Source organism: Ciona robusta, chromosome 5 (genome assembly GCF_009617815.1).
Source record: "Ciona robusta chromosome 5, ASM961781v2".
NCBI classification, from domain to species: domain Eukaryota; kingdom Metazoa; phylum Chordata; class Ascidiacea; order Phlebobranchia; family Cionidae; genus Ciona; species Ciona robusta.
Genome location: NC_143239.1, coordinates 6,570,594 through 6,588,105, shown reverse-complemented (window position 1 = coordinate 6,588,105; position 17,512 = coordinate 6,570,594). Strand labels below are relative to the sequence as shown.

At 35.9% G+C, this 17,512-nt stretch overlaps 3 protein-coding genes across 3 annotated transcripts; 2 read left to right on the top strand and 1 right to left on the bottom strand.

Moving 5' to 3' along the window:
- Nucleotide 1: 1 nt before the first annotated feature.
- Nucleotides 2-4,829, top strand: LOC149736084 (transcription initiation factor TFIID subunit 7-like). The gene is made up of 11 exons (XM_089878630.1): nucleotides 2-162; nucleotides 363-435; nucleotides 544-677; nucleotides 1,376-1,472; nucleotides 1,909-1,967; nucleotides 2,266-2,338; nucleotides 2,783-2,869; nucleotides 3,270-3,364; nucleotides 3,877-3,937; nucleotides 4,093-4,208; nucleotides 4,474-4,829. The coding sequence occupies exons 1-11, from the start codon at nucleotides 103-105 to the stop codon at nucleotides 4,570-4,572; spliced, it is 954 nt and encodes a 317-aa protein (XP_089734756.1). The 5' UTR covers nucleotides 2-102; the 3' UTR covers nucleotides 4,573-4,829.
- LOC149736083 (COMM domain-containing protein 9-like) lies at nucleotides 4,775-7,085 on the top strand. The gene is made up of 5 exons (XM_089878636.1): nucleotides 4,775-4,914; nucleotides 5,303-5,480; nucleotides 5,890-6,012; nucleotides 6,490-6,575; nucleotides 6,780-7,085. The coding sequence occupies exons 1-5, from the start codon at nucleotides 4,864-4,866 to the stop codon at nucleotides 6,882-6,884; spliced, it is 543 nt and encodes a 180-aa protein (XP_089734762.1). The 5' UTR covers nucleotides 4,775-4,863; the 3' UTR covers nucleotides 6,885-7,085.
- Nucleotides 7,086-7,748: 663 nt separating this feature from the next.
- LOC149736082 (mannosyl-oligosaccharide glucosidase-like) lies at nucleotides 7,749-15,760 on the bottom strand. Its single transcript, XM_089878614.1, has 13 exons — nucleotides 15,527-15,760; nucleotides 14,954-15,081; nucleotides 14,362-14,476; nucleotides 13,787-13,944; nucleotides 13,384-13,501; nucleotides 12,742-12,989; nucleotides 12,341-12,480; nucleotides 11,760-11,971; nucleotides 11,070-11,203; nucleotides 10,492-10,641; nucleotides 9,541-9,775; nucleotides 8,977-9,239; nucleotides 7,749-8,249 (listed from the first exon to the last, which is right to left on the bottom strand). Exons 1-13 carry the CDS (start codon nucleotides 15,654-15,656, stop codon nucleotides 7,836-7,838), a joined length of 2,445 nt encoding a protein of 814 aa, XP_089734740.1. The 5' UTR covers nucleotides 15,657-15,760; the 3' UTR covers nucleotides 7,749-7,835.
- Between the last annotated feature and the right edge of the window lie 1,752 nt (nucleotides 15,761-17,512).

Sequence of the window (17,512 nt, the reverse complement as noted above, 5' to 3'; positions counted from 1 at the left end):
TTAATCTAAGCTTAGGCGAAGCTTAAAAATTCCGAAATGACTGAATCCAACTTTAAGCATAGGTTTAAGATTGGCGCTTAAAATTGAGTTTCCTATAGCAAAATGGACATATTTAATAAACCATATGAATTGGAAAACCAATTTCTTTTACGTTTACCAGTGGTGAGTTTTGTTTTTATATTTTGCAAATATAAAACGTCGCAAACCGTTCATTTAGCAAAACTGTTTTAAAGCTCATTCAATTTAACGTAACTTTACGTATAATGATTTTTGTTGTTGTTTTTATCACCCACAATATACAACCTTGCAGTTTATAGTCGTGTCTATTTTGATGAAAGAAAATATAACTTTACTTTATTCAGGAGCACGCTGAGAAGCTAAAAGAAATATTGTTGGCGGGAAATCTAAAGGATAGATTGGCCATTCAAGTACAAGGTAAAAAAATCATTAAAACATAAATATAAACCTTAGTGTAAAATATAACGCTGTCCTCTTTGCAATGTTTATTATGATGTCATATGTTTATTATGATGTCATTAACAGATGACAATCGCCATGGCACAGTGAAGCTCGATGGAGAAGTTTTAACTTCAAAGATTTTCGACCTTCCATGTGTTATTGAAAGCCTTAAAACCCTTGATATGAAAACCTTCTATAAAACTGCCGATCTTTCACAGGTTTATGTTATTTTCATGTTTCATTTCTTCTATCATCTATTACAGCTTATGAATCCATATCTGTAATGTAACACATGCAGTGTATCAATATTCATTCTACCAGTTTATTCAGTGTTGAAAATATAATATGAAAAAAGACATATTTATAACAGATTGCATATGTCGCCCAACGCACCCAGTAAACCACAAATAGTTTATGTACTTTACTAATTAATGTATAGAATGTTTTTCACCCCTTAAGTGTATCATCTATAAATTATATGTATATATATATATATAGGGTTAGGGTACTTTACTGCTTAATGTTTTCTATTTGAAGTTTAACTTAATTAAAATAAATAGCTTGTTTGTCCGCTAGGTGTAGCGACCACGCTTACTTTTTTCCAACTAAATGTAAATATGTTTTTAACTGTAAACGTGTTTTACCAACTGTTGTTTTGTTGCTATATCCTGTCTTTTCGTTTAAAATATTTCTAAATCATCGCTACCGTATGTCCGTATTCCAAGAGACAAATAAAAGTTATTATATATATGCAATATTATTATAATGTATAAATTGTTTTTTACCTTTAAAGTGACCTAAATATTAACTAAGCCTACAGATCATATATAAATACTTTATCAATTGGTGATATAAAATGGTTTCACATCCCCCACAATATAGTACTTATGTTTCTAATTAATTCCCTGTTGCCCAGATAATGATATGCACACCTCCTGAGGAAAATACTGAACAACAAGCGCTGGATAAATATGGTGGACCTAAAGATAAGAAGTTTCTGTGGGCCCATGGGAGTAAGTGCTTGTTTCTGCTTTATATAATTTCACATTTCCACTTTGTACAGTAGCATCCTGAGTGTTGGGCTTTTTATTTTCTTTTCCACTTTATATTAGTTTTTTAAAATAGTTAATGCATATTTTTGCTTTATATAATTTAATTGTAATGCGCATTAACTTTTATATGCACTTTTGTGTAGTGTTTTAAGGCTTGCCAAATTTTGTGGTAATAAACCTATTAACCTAATGAAGAGTTGCTGAGATTATCCCAATTTTACAAAAAGTATTTCATATGTTATATACTATTACCCTTAAAGGTCGCGGAAAATTTTAAGAGACTAAGATGGTTGTGAGAAAAAGATTGGGAAACACTGATCCAATAATTCTATTTTCTTATCTAATAATAACGCACTTTTATAAATTGAACTAATCTAATAATATATATATATAACAGTAACACCTCCATTGAAAAATGTTCGCAAAAGAAGATTCAGGAAAACTGCAAGAAAGAAGGTAAATAACCATAAAGTCAAGGAGGAGGCAATTTTTTAGATGTACAATTCTGCTAAATGTATTTCTCCTTGTTGTTAATAATGTTAAAGATTGCAGTGTAGACAAATTTGGGGACTGTTCCCCGCACAAAAAAACTGTGATTCAGCATCGAAAGGTTAACAAACAGCACTCGTCAACTAATATTTATGTCCAGTGTTCCCCATAAGTTTTCTACTCCACCAAAAAGTATCTGGCTTTTTCTACTTTATCGAAAAATGTCATGCAACACTGGTCTACCATTAAACCCTTCTTTCTTCAGTATATAGATTCCCCTGATATTGAGAAGGAAGTTAAAAGGTTGTTAAAAGCCGACATGGAAGCTGTCAGTGTTCGTATCCTTATTTGCTTGTGGTGAATTTGGTTTCCATTTATATACTTAACCATGTTTAAAGGGCCAAACTTAAATGCAGAGCAGGTAGGGATAGTTAAACTCACAAGCCTATGAAATAAGTCTGAAGCTAACATAGTGAAACTCTTCCAGTTACTCTGGATCATTTACACCTACTAGTAATTCACATTACCCTATGATTATAGGCCAAACTTAAATGTAGCGGAGGCAGGGATACATAAACTCATATTCCTATGGAATAAGTCGGACTTAATGGTTGTAATGTTTACTCATCAATGTAATGCAGAAATCCCAGGGTCGGTCTGCCAACCCTGCATCCCCAGGCTTAGTGCCTATGTCTTTGTTAGTGTTATGTATCTATAAACTGCCTTGGTGGGCTGTATATGTTAGCAAGTAGTAGGTTTATTTTCCTGAATAAGCAACTTAGATTACGAGGTAATAAACGAAGAAGAAAAACCATCTGGGAAAACCAAAACCGAAGTTCCACAATCATCTAAAGATATTGATGTCACAGGTGTGTATGATGTCATATTCTACTTTATATATTATGTTCTGGAATAATTTTCAACACATTGAAACGTAAGCAAACCCCTGTAAATTGTGTCTTGTTAAATTGCACTAAATGTTTGAATAAAATTAAAGTTTTTATACCGGATGAGCTAAAAAATAAAATGCGACTTTACATTGTGCCTGGTAGCAGAAGCAACAAACATCCTTAAAGGGTTAAAACTTATTTAAAAACAAATTGAACATAAAACTGAAAAACAACCTTAACATTACCCACCATGCATACCATGAAGAGCCCAAAATCTAAAAGTTTACAAAAACACAAACAAATGCAACCCACCCACCTACCCTACCCTGAAGATAAACTGTTGCACAAATTCAATACATCCTAACTTACTTTCATGCAGACCAAGAGGAGCTCCATCGAATCTTCCAGGATATTTCGAGTTCCGACAGCGACGAGGATAAAGATGATGTAAACGTGGAAGATGTTGATGATAAGGTGCAGGTTTAAGTGCTTTATTATGGGGATGCAGGTTTAAGTGCTTTGTTTGGGGGTGCGGGTTTAAGTGCTTTGTTTGGGGGTGCGGGTTTAAGTGCTTTATTTGGGGGTGCTGGTTTAAGTGCTTTATTTGGGGGTGCGGGTTTAAGTGCTTTGTTTGGGGGTGCGGGGTCAAAGGGGCATACCAACGAAAAATGAAATATTGTGTATGGATAGAGATGCTCAAATGTAACCTAAAAGTACCTACCAAAGTTTTCCAAAATAATACGACTTCTAAAAATATCACGTGACAAAAACCCGCTGTAGTAAAATAGGTTTCCTTGGGCAAGACACATAACGGATATTACTCTAATCCAGTGGTCACTAATGAGTTGTGGCATTCTGGGTTTTGGGATAATGGCCAATAGAGCAACTTTGGCCTAAATTTTTGGTCCCATGAGTCGCTGTAGGACCTCACCCATATATAATACTTTAGCCCACACTTACCAATACATACAACCTTATCAATCCAGGAGATCGATCCAAGCGAAATACCAAAGGGAATCACAGTTATCACTGACAAGCAAGAACGGGGTTAGAGTTTTAATATTACTTTTAGTTTAAAAAAAAGATTATACCGCCAGAATCTGATGTATCATCTCTTTGACATAACTTATTCATCGGTTGTATATATGTACAGAATAGAGTCCCATATACCGTCTTGAAACTGTGTCTCCTCATGTTAACAGCGCGCTTAGAAACTCGGTTGGAGCAACTATCATCCGAGTTGAGTGAATTAAGGAAGAGACGACAACGTAAAGAACATTTGATCAAAGGGGAAAATATTAAAAATGAAATGCTGAAGGTAGAGTTAGATTATGTTTGTGGGTAATACAACTTTGTGCTTAAAGTGTGTGGCTCGGTGCCATGGCTTAGTGGTCTGGTGCCGTGGCTTAATGATTAGGTGCCGTAATTCCATGTCTTGTGCCACGAAGTGGTTAAGTGCTAACACCATAACCAAAGATTACACCCCACAAATACTAATTGGCCTAATTTTCAGGTCTGAACTTTTTTATAAATACTGTTCTTTGTTTATATTATGATGTCATATTTTTATTATGATGTCACAGATGAGGTTCCAAGGTGAATTGGAAGAACTAACGGTTCGAATCGGGGAAACAAGACAAGAGTATTTACTTACGCTGGCTATGCTGGGGAGGGTGAAGTGATGTCATAATCAACATGATGATGTCATAATTAACATGATGATGTCATAAAGCAACAAGTGTTTGTTAAAAGGAGAGAAATTATTTCACAATACGACCAAAAACTTTGTTATTTTTATTTGATATTGCTGCCATAAATATCATATAATACTGTCCTGCATTATTTACGACGCAAATATATGATATCTATGTTTAAAATGTGATTTCTATTGACTATATTGTTTATTATTGTGCGTGAATAATGTTTATTCTTTGTTTAGGTTGTGAGGTGATAGTAGGTATTGTGATGTAATAATGGTGGCACAGGATAACAATGATACAAGTGGATTGTTGCATTTATTAAAGGTTTGTTTCATATTATATGTTCATGTTTTCTATATGAGTGAAGTCCTATGGCATGCATGTCATCGGACCTGAGATTTAGACCAGAGTTGGCCCATTACCCCAACATTGTATATGCACATTCTATTCTATATGAGTGAGGTCCTACAGCGTGGCACGCCAAGGGACCTGGGGGCAAGAGTTGCATCTTTACGCAAAGCCATGTTTTATATTGTCCAACTTTTTATTGTTAGCTAAATAACTGTTTTATAAAATAACTGCAAAACATGATTAAATCTAAATGAACAGCCAGGAGCAATTTAACTAAATAATGAAATGTGATACAGTTGTAAACATTGTTAAAATTTTTAAACTGTATTAATTTTTATATAAATATATTGTTTCTATGTAGGCCTTGTCAAAGCAGTCCGTAGCTCAATGCTGCCACCATGTGTTGGGTTTAATTGAAGGTTCAAACACACGTTCGGCAACGATTGATACAATTTGTAAGGAAGTTAACATTGGTGTAGAGGAGGGTAGGGAGTTGTGTGGGGCGTTGGAAGCGTTGGTAGGGAAAGTGGTTTATAAAGGTGAGGTGGTTAGTTCTATGTAGGTTGCTCAAAGTGGTGGTTTTACTGGTTTGTGGACTTTTCAGTTGTGGTGTCTATGACGTCACATTCATCTGCAGAAAAATAACAATAAAGATACATCTTATATTAGGCACACAATCACAGAGCTTTTAACTTACCAAGGTGGGAATTGGGATTGTTTGTAAGTTATAGGTGTAATGCTATGGTGATGTGATATTATGTGGTTATGTATCCTATATGGGTGAGGTCTCAAACTGGCACGCTAGGAGACCTGAAATTTGGATGAAGCATTTTAAATTTAAATTATTCATCCTAGTTCTTGCGTACACAGTAGGTTAGTGGGGTAGTAGACCAACATCCCAGGTCTCAGCTTCATCATTTATGATCAAACACCATCTTCATCTCACAGGAACTGCATCGTGCATAAAGGATCTTCTTCCTGACGACTTTCATCCCAACCTCCGTGATCTTCTAACTAAAGTCATCTCTTCCAACTTGGATGAATGGAAGACGAGGATGCTGCAATATCAAGGTGGGAGCTTAAGTGATTTATCCATTGTTGATACTTTCAGTATATTGTATATGGGTGAGGTACTGCAGTAAGGCACGCCATGAGAATTGGGATTTAAGCCAGAGTTGGCCCATTACCCCAACATTGTATATGCACATTCTATTCTATATAGGTGAGGTCCTACATGAAGACACGCCATGGACCTGAGATTATTATTACCCCAATACACAGGGTGCTACAACCCCTTAGTGACCACTGGGTTGGAGAAATGACTGTTTACTGTTGCCCAAGGACACATACGTCTATCAGTAGCAGTATTGAGCATTGAACCCGGTATCTTTTGGTTACAATGCAACTCATTTATGCAAGTGCTTGAGGTGAACTACTGAGCTGTCTTGTGTCAAAATGTTCGACGATAAAGGATCTATATGGTCACTACGTGCCCAATTATATCATATATAAATGCAAAATGCTATAATGTTTGTATTAAATTTTTAGTGAGTTTTCCAAAGTTGCTCAACTTTGATTGGAGACTTGAAAAAGACAATCCCTCAAGAGCCCCATCGTGTGTCGTTAACTTTGAAGTGAGTTTTCATTTATATGATATTTATGGTATTGTAATGCCTTCACAAAAAGTAATAAAAAAAGTTAAAATCCTTTTGGTTTTTAAACCCTATTTAAATGTTTTTTTTTAAATTATAAATAGTTAAAATATATATTTTTTTGGTTTTTGAGTTTATAAATTTCTGCAACATTTTTGTTTATGTTATTTTCATGTTTTACCATAGACATCAGATAAAACAATGGAAGTGGATATGAGTCGGGAAACATTGGACACAATGTTGGGTTCACTATCTAAAATAAGGGACCAGATTTCGTCTATTGCTAAATAACCTGAGATTTAAGCCAGAATTTACCAAAGTTTAGTAGTTTTCTTAATTAACTGTTTCTGGCTTGAAAAATGTAATTATCTAAAAGCATTCTTGATTCTTCTATCAAATTGATATGAGTATAAATTTTGACGTTTTTTAGTAAAAACTTTTCATTTGTTCTTTTAATTTTCATTTGTGCAATAAATACTTTTGTTGATGTAATATTTGCTTTTCATGAAACCACAGCTGCAGAGAACACAAATTTATTGAAAAGTTTTGAACGCAACTGCAAAATATTTTTAAGTTGACAGTGATTAATACTTGTGTTCATCTTATTTCACATGATTTAAAAAGCTGACATTCTTTTAGAAATTCTGCTACTGTTGTTATCAGGCATAATGTAGTGAAGATTGCTTTTCTGGTTAATATGTTACTTTATTACACCAACGTTTTGTTCAAAAAACATCATCAGGGTATGACAATTTGGACAACACATTACTTAACGTTGATGCAATTAAGTTTCATACCAGAAAATAAATTTTTAAACATTCTATTTTGAATAAATGAAAGTTACTTGTTTATCCTCCCATGGGCGAAAAAAGACGGTCGTTATAACACGTATGTTCTGTTTCATGCACTTCGTGCCAGCTTACGAGTTACCAAGTATGTTACTTTGTGGGTGATTTTTAAAGTAATTTAGTTGCAGAAAGCCTTTATAAACACAGTACAGACAAATACACTTTTGTCAAAACACTGTCTATGTTTTAGCTTATCAATTTAAAATGCAATACTTTTCCTATAGTACCTTCAACTTAGAACCTGGTTTAAAACCATTCATATGATAAACAATGACCTGGGGGATATAAGTATTATTATAAAGTCAGATTTAGTTGCTCCATCATATATGTATTATCATAACTATACTCTATAGCACATGCATCATACAAAAAATAATTCCCTATTATGACATCATTAATATTGTTCTGACATCATAAGCACCACAAGTGCAGACCACCCAGTGAATGGATGAGTTCCTTGTCCTTTTCCTGTCATGTCGTTATAACTCTCCCATACATAACCAGACCTTGCGTACTCATTGTAAATATTATTCACTAAATTCGAGCGTAGTTCTTGGTACAGTTTCGCCGCTTTTTTAGAATTCCTGCTTCCAGGTTGGGAATATCGTTTGAGAGCTCGCACAGCAAGGTAATTCATGTTTATCCAAACGGCTCCTCTCCAATATGGCGGGTCGTGCTCCGTGTTCCTCTTCATATACAGTGGGTCACGCTTGGATAACGATCGTAGTCCGTACTCTGTCCACAAGAGGTCTCTAGCGCTTAGGTCTTCGAGGATTTGTGTTAGTTGTTGAGAATCGGGTTTCAGAATCTGAGAATATTTAGAACTTATAGAATAGAGTCATGTAGAATACAGTTATATGGGAAATGAAGGGATCCTAGAAAACATTTAAACTAAAACTATTTATTATAAGATTATAAGGGTTAGTCAAGCCATGTAGAATAGAGTTATGTGATTTATGCCAGAGTTGTTCCATTATCCCAACAAACAGGGTGCTACAACCCATTAGTGACTGTTGGGTTGGAACAATTTCTGTTAAGTGTCTTGCCCGTGGACGTATGTGTCCTTGGGCAAGACACTTAACGGCAATTTCTCCAACCCAGTGGTCACTAATGGGTTGTCCAAATTATCAGTCATACATAAAAAAATCCCCCAAAAAGTAACATACTTAGACACCTGTATCATATAATACAGATATTTTAAATTCTATCTTTTAACTATTATGTTACACCAAAGGGTTTCACCCGCAGCAGAAGGAAATGAATCTCACAGATTCAATATTCTGTATTGTGCAACTCTAAAATGTTTGGGGTAATGAGCCAATCCTGGCCTAAATCCTAGGGCCCATAGCGAGCCACGCTGCGGGACCTCACCCACATATAATAGAAACATCTCTAAAAAACCTGAATTTTGTTGAAATTGTGACGCTTATGGTTAAAGCCATTTATATTCCCTCTTGTATTCAAACATTACACCAGTAACACCGTTATTTAAACTAGAACTTTTTCATTTAATATTTTACACCAAAGCTATTCACCTGTAGTAGGAATGGAAACAGACTGACGTATCCGAATGTGTCCGTGAACCTCAGCTTTGGTTTTTGCTTCTCAATTCTCACCATTTTAGTATAAGGTCGTTGGTTTGGTTGCGCCGGTTGGAATGTTTTCCTCGTTAAATAAACACGGTCGCTATGGTTACCGTAGTCTGAGAACAGCCCCATCTCCACTGACCAATGAAGTTCGTTCATAATTCGATGGTTGGTAAGTAGTTTGTGGGTGGCTTCGTATTTTGGTGCGCTGTCTGTTGGTGGGTTGTGTGTTTATAATTACACGGAACCTCATTGATTAATGTGGTGAATGAAACATACTAATATACAAATATCCTGATCAGGTTTTAAACAATAACCAACGATTTATGGGAGTCGCGAGGATACGGTTATAAAATTCTTTGAATGTTCTTTGTTTATTTTTAAATGGGACGAGAAAAAAAATGAAACGTTGTCTCATATTCCCCCACCCTACTATATAACCATCCATAAAATATTAACAAAATAACAAGGGGGATGTGACTGCATTTTAAGTCAACTAGAAACACCCTTTACCTGGATCAACAACTTTCGCTATCTTCGCCATTGTTCCGGAAGCGACGGCCATCCAACACCTCAGGTCAATATGCCTCTCATCCTCCGATGGATGGGAGGAACGAGGGTAATCATCTAATCCTGATGTAAGTGTCTTTGGGTTCAATTCATCGTCTGTTCCTTCCTTTCTTCCACGCCAACGATAACTGAACGGGGCCGTCCCAACTTGTGTGGTGTTGAACCACTTGTACCAAACCTGTTGTTGAGATAACAAACATAATTGTAACTTTCTGTATCCTCGTGTGGCCAGAACACGACAGTGGACGTGCAAGTTATGACGTATGCAACTTTGTGGGTGATATATCGCAACCATGCACGAGGTGTATAAAACAGAACACCCGTGTTATAACGACTGTCGCTGCCCCACCATGCGAGGATAAATAACTTACATACGTGGTAACTCGTAAGCGGGCACGGGTGTATGAACATCCATGTTATAACGAATGTCGTTATCACATCTCAGTGAGGATCGTTATTCAAAGAACAAAGAAAAGGGAATTACAGCATATATAACAATGTAACACACCTGTTGTGTGGGTTTTGGTGCTTATTTGTTTCACGACCTAATAGAAATACGACCGGATAGTTCAATTTTAAATGTAAAATGTGAATTATCAAGTTATATCTATTGTGGGTTGGTTTATTTGTAGAAATTCGTTTGTTATGAATGCTATAGAATGTCTGTACTCAAAATACAGATAAATTCCTAATTTATAGCAGTTTATTTGGAATTTAAACACGACTTGCAACCCAGTGGTTACTAATGGGTTGTTCAAATTATCAGCCAAACAGAAAAACAGATAATTGGCTTGTTGCCACCATTGTGAGCGTATGTATATTTTATGTATATTTTTTTTTACTTCAACGCAGCTGTCACTAATCACTTATCCACAAAATACTAAGCATATTTACCTCTAATCTAGGGAAGATTTTCCTCAAGAACCTCGTGTCATGCTCGTTTATCTCGTCTTTGTTGAATCCTTTCAATATTGATTCGATGGCAAGGAACAAAGTGGGAGGGTTCGCGTTCTTGTTTTGTTGGACCACAAACTCAGCAGGGACCTGTTAATATAATGTTATAACTTAATAGAGCTGTATGCTGCATGCAACTTAAACATTTGCTTTCTTGCTTGAATGTAACTTATTATCCGCGCATGGCGGGGCAACGGCAGTCGTTATAACACGGGTGTTCTGTTACATTCACCTTGTGCCCTCTTACAAGGTACCAACTTACCACGTATGTAACTTATTTATTCTCGCATGACGGGCAACGACAGTCGTTATAACACAGGTGTTCTGTTTCAAACACCTCTACCCACTTACAAGTTACTACGTATATAACTTTGCGTGGGATAATTTTTCTACATGGCAGCAGTCACTGGTAAATGGAAACATACGCCAGGGTAGGTAGCAGCATTAAACCTTGAACCTATAACCTCTGGTATGAAATATACATACATACCCACACATACATTCCACATTCCACCCACCTTACTCCTAGCTTCCTCCCCAAGTATTTGCTCCCTTGGTATCCAACCATCTTTATTCAACAGATTCAACCAATGTTCGATAATTTCCTCACTAATCGTGCGATCCCATTTGCTTATCAAAAGTTGATGGAAACCTGGATATTAGGGAACTAAAGCTACGGCCAAGGGGAATAAGGAGCCAACTATACTCCATGGACAGTCAAGGGGTCTAACAGGAATACTATGCTCCATGAATGTCACTATAGGATCTCACTTATATAGAGCAGAGGGTTCACATATTATTGTTTTACAACCAAGGGGTCAGTTTTAACTCCCTATATTCAAGTCCAGGGAATATTTTATACGATTTCTATGTCAGCTAAATCTACCAAACTTAATACTGTATTGTAGAGATCAAAGCTCAACACCACTGACATTGTATGTGTGTATACTAGGCAAGACATTTACCAGCAATTGTTGCAACCCAGCGGTCACTACTAGGTTTTAGCACCCTGAGTGTTGGGGTAATGAGCCAACTCTGGTCTAAATCCCCAAGTCCAACGACGTGCCTCACTGTAGGACCTCACCCATATAGAATAGAATGTGCATATACAATGTTGGGGTAATGGCTAAACTCTGGCCTAAATCCCAAGTCCAACGACGTTCCTCGCTGTAAGACCTTACCCATATAGAATAGAAATATTATATCACCTTCATCCCATAGAAATCCTCTAGGAAAGAACGACCTTGATGGTACAGCAGTCAACAACCCTGCGTCCCAATATTTGACCGGGGTTTTCTGGTTTTCAGATTGAACGAGGGAATGACCATAGAAATAACCTATCCCTCCCACCATATTACTCAGTGTCGCTTTTGCAAAGGCGATTTTCGCTGAATCATACCCCTTGTCTTTAAGCGGGAACCTGTAATGGGTAGATTAGATATATTACTGGGGGTAAAACACGGGCCATCTTACCCCAACCTATTATAAAACAAAAGAATGAAGTTTTGAGGGGTTAGATGGATACTGTTAGCACATAATATCCCATATAGATATGGTAGATGTAGAATAATATTTATTAAAAAGTATAGTACTGTGTATAAAATGAAACCTTTTTATGTAAATCTTTGATGTTTTACAGGCCATCAAATAGTGTTTACCTAAATACTAATTATAAAACATACTTTGGGTTGTATGGTTCAATTTTATACAACCTATTTGTTGGTTTGATTGTCACAAATATTTGTCAAAAAAAACATAATATTCGTAAAAAAAAACAATTTTTCAAAACCTTTCTTCAAAGTTTTGGTCAAACTTTTCTTTCCAATGCGCGAGTTCTTGGGTGAAAGTTTCACCAGAAAGCTGAGATTTACGAGAAGAAGTTTCGCTTTCAAAGATTATGTCGATCTCAAACGGGAGTTTAAGTGTCACCTGTTGGGGAAAATTCAATTTGTTTTTAATCCTGGTAGTATGGTTATACTTATGCATAAAGACAAATCAGTGGTCACTAATGGGTTGTTTAAATTGGTAGCCTACAGACCATCAATCACCTACAAAGTTACATTTATCTATGAATCCTATGATGTTTAGTCCTGGTATATGCAAATGCTGCATCATCTAAGGTGTTGAACTTTCCCTTTATTTGACGGCAACCTTTTACTTCAAAACATAGAAAACATATAAAGTCATTACCTGGTGAAAAACGACATCGGATTTAGCTCCAGGTGGATTTCTATGGCTCGCGGAATCCCCGAGAAAATAAAGAACTTTGTCTTTATTGTTTCCTGACTTTTCGATTGTAGCTTGCATTTTACGGAGCGCGGCTTCTTTCAGTTTGTGCAAACCTTCAGCTTTGGTAGACACCGTGTGGTAACGAGTGTCTACTCCAGTGTTCTCGGCCGGAAAGATTATTTTAAACTTCCCGAGCTCTTCTGTTTCACCTGGAAGGTTTTGTTTTAAATAACTTTGTTTATGATCAGCAAAAACTAAACCACTGTTTTTGAAAATACCAATTTTAGATTTGAATGTAACTCTAAAACAGTTGCAACAGCCAACAGTGATTAATTGTTGTACCACAATTTTTTTACATGATTTACAAAGTCGATATACTTTTAAAGATTCTGCTACTGTTGCTACTAGGCATAATGTTAAGAAAATTTCTCATCTGGTAAAAATGTGATTTTATTACAACAACGTTTCATCTGTCATCCAGCAAGCTATCAGGATATCCATTGGCAGATAAAAAGTCAACGTAAAGTAATCTGCCACTGTTGGTACCGGCATAATAAAATAAAAATATTGAAGTTCCGACACTCGAAGATACAAACAACTAACCATTAATCTGCGTAAGGTATCGCCCATTCTTTGTATCTTTAACAACCGAGATCAACTTTCCTTGGCCGTCAGTTGCAGCATAGAAGAATAAAGATATTGTAACAGGTGATGCTCCCGTCTAAAAACAAAACATTTCGGTTACAAGTCGCACTTATTTTAATACTTTGCTAAATGATCAAAATAATGAACTTTGTTACAAGTTTTTAATGAAAAATTCACATGAAAAACACTGTTTTAAGGCTAAGCGGTAAATCCTAAAAGGTAAAACTTTTCATTATAAAGTAACGTCACTTTTATCTCTGCCTCAACAAAATATTTTATTACAACTTAAACCTCTAAAGTACATTGACACCATCCAAACTTTAACACCACCCTTTGCCCCCCACAAACTTTACACACCCACCTGGGTACCAGTGACCCTCCACGTCCATTCCCCCCCATGTCTACCACCAGGAACTTTCACAAAGGAAGTCTGAAGGGAATATCCTTGCTCCACAACATCCTGGATGCCAAAGTTGACTCCATCGTGAGCCAGCCATCCATATTTCAGTAACTTATCTCCTGTTTGTAGTATTATGTTAAGAGGTGTTTGAATTAATGTGATTTATTTATCCTCGAATGGTGGGGCAACGACAGTCGTTATAACACGGGTGTTCTGTTTTAAACACCTCGTGCCAGCTTACAAGTTACCACATAAAACTTATTAATCCTCAGGTAGCTAAAACGACATCCGTTATAACACGGGTGTTCTGTTTCATACACTTTGTGCCCGCTTAGGGGTTACCACTTATGTAACTTTGTGGGTGATTGTTTTATTTAATGTTTAAACAACCCATTTGTGAGTAGTGCCACTGGGCAAAAGCTTTATTAACCTTTCTTGTATATTTTTATCTATGGCATGAAAACAAACAGTTAAAAACCTCACCACAAAATCTTGCAGTAATTTAAAGTTAGCACTAAAGTAAATATTAACAATACCATGTTCACATGTGTGCCGTAGTGGTAATTCACTTTGATACCTCTCATGTTGTCTTAGCCACATCAAACCAGTGACCAAGGATTGCGGGGATTTCGTTTTCATTCCCATGTAAACCTGTGTGTTTAAATATTGTAATACTTCGTATTAACATGATTTATCATAAATGTAAACACCATTTATCGCCAATGTTTAAATGATTATTGATGCTGTGATAAAATATTATATACGATAAAGTCCTACATTGAGGCACAACAGGGCCCTGGGACTTAGTCTAGAGTTGTCACAGTAGACTCCCCCCTTTTAAAATGGGGGGTCGACAACTTTTTAAAGGCAAAAGTGGGGTTTTAATTAAATGAGATTGAGAACCCCACGCCTCCAGAGTTCTATTCTATATGGGTGATGTCCACACAACACTCAAAATCATAGATATGAAAGGTTTAAAGAACGAAACTTCAATGTTAAATTCTATTCAATAGAGGTGGACCTAACTGCAAGGCATTCCTTGGGACCAGAAAGTTAGACCAGCACTCACACCCTAACACATATAAAATATATAGTTTTAACATTTAAGTTTTTCTCTTGGATGTTTACCTGGGGTCTGTACGTTCCCCAAAACTTTGCATCGTCTTGTTCGATGTTGTCAACCACTGAGTAAGGAGTGAAGAGTCGTCGCGATCTTAACCACCAATCCACAGTCGATGCCACCAATAACCCACTGACTGTGAGGTCACAAGGTTAAGTAAGGGTAGGAGGGGACCAATGGGAAAGGTGTAAATGACATAAATGGAATTAATTCATTTATTCTGGTGTAGCAACGACAGTCGTTACACGAGTGTTACCATGTATGTATGTAACTTTGTGGGTGATAATTTTCCCATTTTTGCAACTACTATACATGTAGGGAGATTGTAAATTAAAACAGGTGGTTTTCTAAACCAAATATATATAGATTGACTTAAATGAAGTTATTTATTTTTGCAGCAACAGTTGTTATAACATAGATGTACTATTTTACTTCTGAGTTACCATGTATGTTATATGGCAGGGAATTTTTGTTAAGTAGACTGCGGCTGACAATTTAGACAACTCATCAGTTACCATTTACAGCATAGAAACACAGTAAAATCTAGCACTGAAACACACATAAAAATAAGTTTGACTTACTTATACCAATACACAAATATATAAACAACTGTCTTGTAAAAACTGATTTCTTTTTTGGTCCTTTTTTAGTTGAAGAAGGTGGCATTGAGCTTTGCTCTCTTGCTGCATTCCTTTTTCTTACACCAGCCATTTTAACAAACACAGTGGCACACAATAAACTATGATACCCAAATTCTATTATGTCCACATTCCAGTCTGGGTTTGTACAAAATTATTAAATGAAATAACCTTTAAATTTCCAAGGTTGGTAAAAGTATTAATGACTTGACAAAAAAAGAGTGGATTTTTTCTATATTTTTGTCTGCATACACTACAATGGTTACTTGAAGTAGCCTGTACAATTTTAAGTTAATACGCACCTTTATTTTATAAGCAAATTAATACCAAAGATTGTAGGCCTACATATTTATAAAACTAAAAAAACACCAATCCAAACGTAACCAAACTAGTATGTATCAAATAAAACTTCACAAAAACTTGTCTTTATTTATAAAAGGTACTCAAAGCTGGGAAAAACTGCATTGATAAACTATTTCACTGCTACCACGTCAGTGTTAAGTTTCTCTGCAACACTTGTACATAATACTGATACACTTCGACGAGTCATTTTATTGCTTCTCGTACAACGTCGTACTGCTAAGTAAATATAAGTAACCTATATAAGCCGTTTGTGTTATAAATTGAAGATCTAAATTTGTCCAAGTACAAACGTTTGTAAAGCTGTGGTTCTTCAGTTTTATTATAATTTGCTTGTTACGTACATTTCTGTGTGTATAAACTACATCGTACAATTTGTTGCTATTTCTTTTTCGTTTTGGCAATTGAACCAGCAACGTTAAATTTAAAGTTTGCATTGCATTTTAGAAAAGATTTACCAATATGCAGCTCCTATGGAAACTAATATCGCTTATTTATCTACAAAAGCGAGCACATTACGTCTAAACTGTTAAGTTGTGTACATGTTTATGTTATGTTCGCGCTTAACAATGTAAATTCACGTGGCGATTTCGCGCTCTGTTGCGATCACGTGTACAAATAAAGGAATCTCATTGGCTAAGATTGTTGGTGTTTGTTTTAATATTTCTAAGGTAAATTCCCAAAGGAAAAACCCCTGTTTGGCGCTAAAACTTACCAAAAAAATTAAAATTAGAAAAATGTCACATAAGTTAAAACACAAAGAGGTTTATTTATCTCATGAGCTAATGGCCGTGCAGTCTTGCGGTACTAAAGCGAAGAAAGTGTTTTGTTAAAAATTAGAACAAGATATGGAAGAATTAAAGTAGCTAAAAATTGTTAACCGTTTTATAAAGTTATAGATTAAACTTACAACAAAAATCAAAATTTTTTTGATTTTTTTAATATATTTAAAATTTGTCCCTAAACAAAAACCAAAAAACTTTTTTTGGGGAAAATATTAAAATTCCAACACTGAGTGCGGTAGTGAGCAATCGGGAGATCATACGTCATATTTCGCGGTCGTCGCGACTCGAACGATGGAATGTCGAGAAGTTATTGGTGCGTGCGGGTCGACACGGCGCTATGTTAGTACTACAGTGGGTTTATTTGATCGCTTATGGTGGTATAATGTGCATACAAATATATTGATTACTTAATATTTGTCGTTTTATGAAGCCGCAAATTCAAACACGATAAATCAAGCGCTCCTGGTCGCGCTATTTACGTTTTGTTTCTGAACATGAACGAAGAAGAGACAGCTGCGAGACAGACAACCGTAATTATGGCGAACTTCGAGTGCTCGCAGAACAGGATGTGTTACTTCGAGAGTGCTAAATGCAGCGGACCCATCGGAATGTTATGGCCCAGTTCGCTTTATTGAAAGTCGCGCAATAGTTTCATCAATATTTTTCAGCTATGTTTGTAAATACTACAGCCGACTATCATAACAAAGTTTGGGTAACTTTATTATAACAGCCTTTTTGTATGTGTAAGGGACATAGTGCATATTTTTAATGTATAAAAGCTGTA

Excerpts from the sequence above, each read along its gene's own strand:
- LOC149736083 (XM_089878636.1), top strand. The coding sequence starts at position 4,864 with ATGGTGGCACAGGATAACAATGATACAAGTGGATTGTTGCATTTATTA. Across the intron at positions 4,915-5,302 it reads GATTGTTGCATTTATTAAAG|GCCTTGTCAAAGCAGTCCGT; the intron begins GTTTGTTTCATA and ends GTTTCTATGTAG. Across the intron at positions 5,481-5,889 it reads AGGGAAAGTGGTTTATAAAG|GAACTGCATCGTGCATAAAG; the intron begins GTGAGGTGGTTA and ends TTCATCTCACAG.
- LOC149736082 (XM_089878614.1), bottom strand. The coding sequence starts at position 15,656 with ATGGCTGGTGTAAGAAAAAGGAATGCAGCAAGAGAGCAAAGCTCAATG. Across the intron at positions 14,477-14,953 it reads GGGGAACGTACAGACCCCAG|GTTTACATGGGAATGAAAAC; the intron begins GTAAACATCCAA and ends TTAAACACACAG. Across the intron at positions 9,240-9,540 it reads AGCGAAAGTTGTTGATCCAG|ACAGCGCACCAAAATACGAA; the intron begins GTAAAGGGTGTT and ends ACCCACCAACAG.
- LOC149736084 (XM_089878630.1), top strand. The coding sequence starts at position 103 with ATGGACATATTTAATAAACCATATGAATTGGAAAACCAATTTCTTTTA. Across the intron at positions 163-362 it reads TTCTTTTACGTTTACCAGTG|GAGCACGCTGAGAAGCTAAA; the intron begins GTGAGTTTTGTT and ends TACTTTATTCAG. Across the intron at positions 3,365-3,876 it reads TGGAAGATGTTGATGATAAG|GAGATCGATCCAAGCGAAAT; the intron begins GTGCAGGTTTAA and ends TTATCAATCCAG.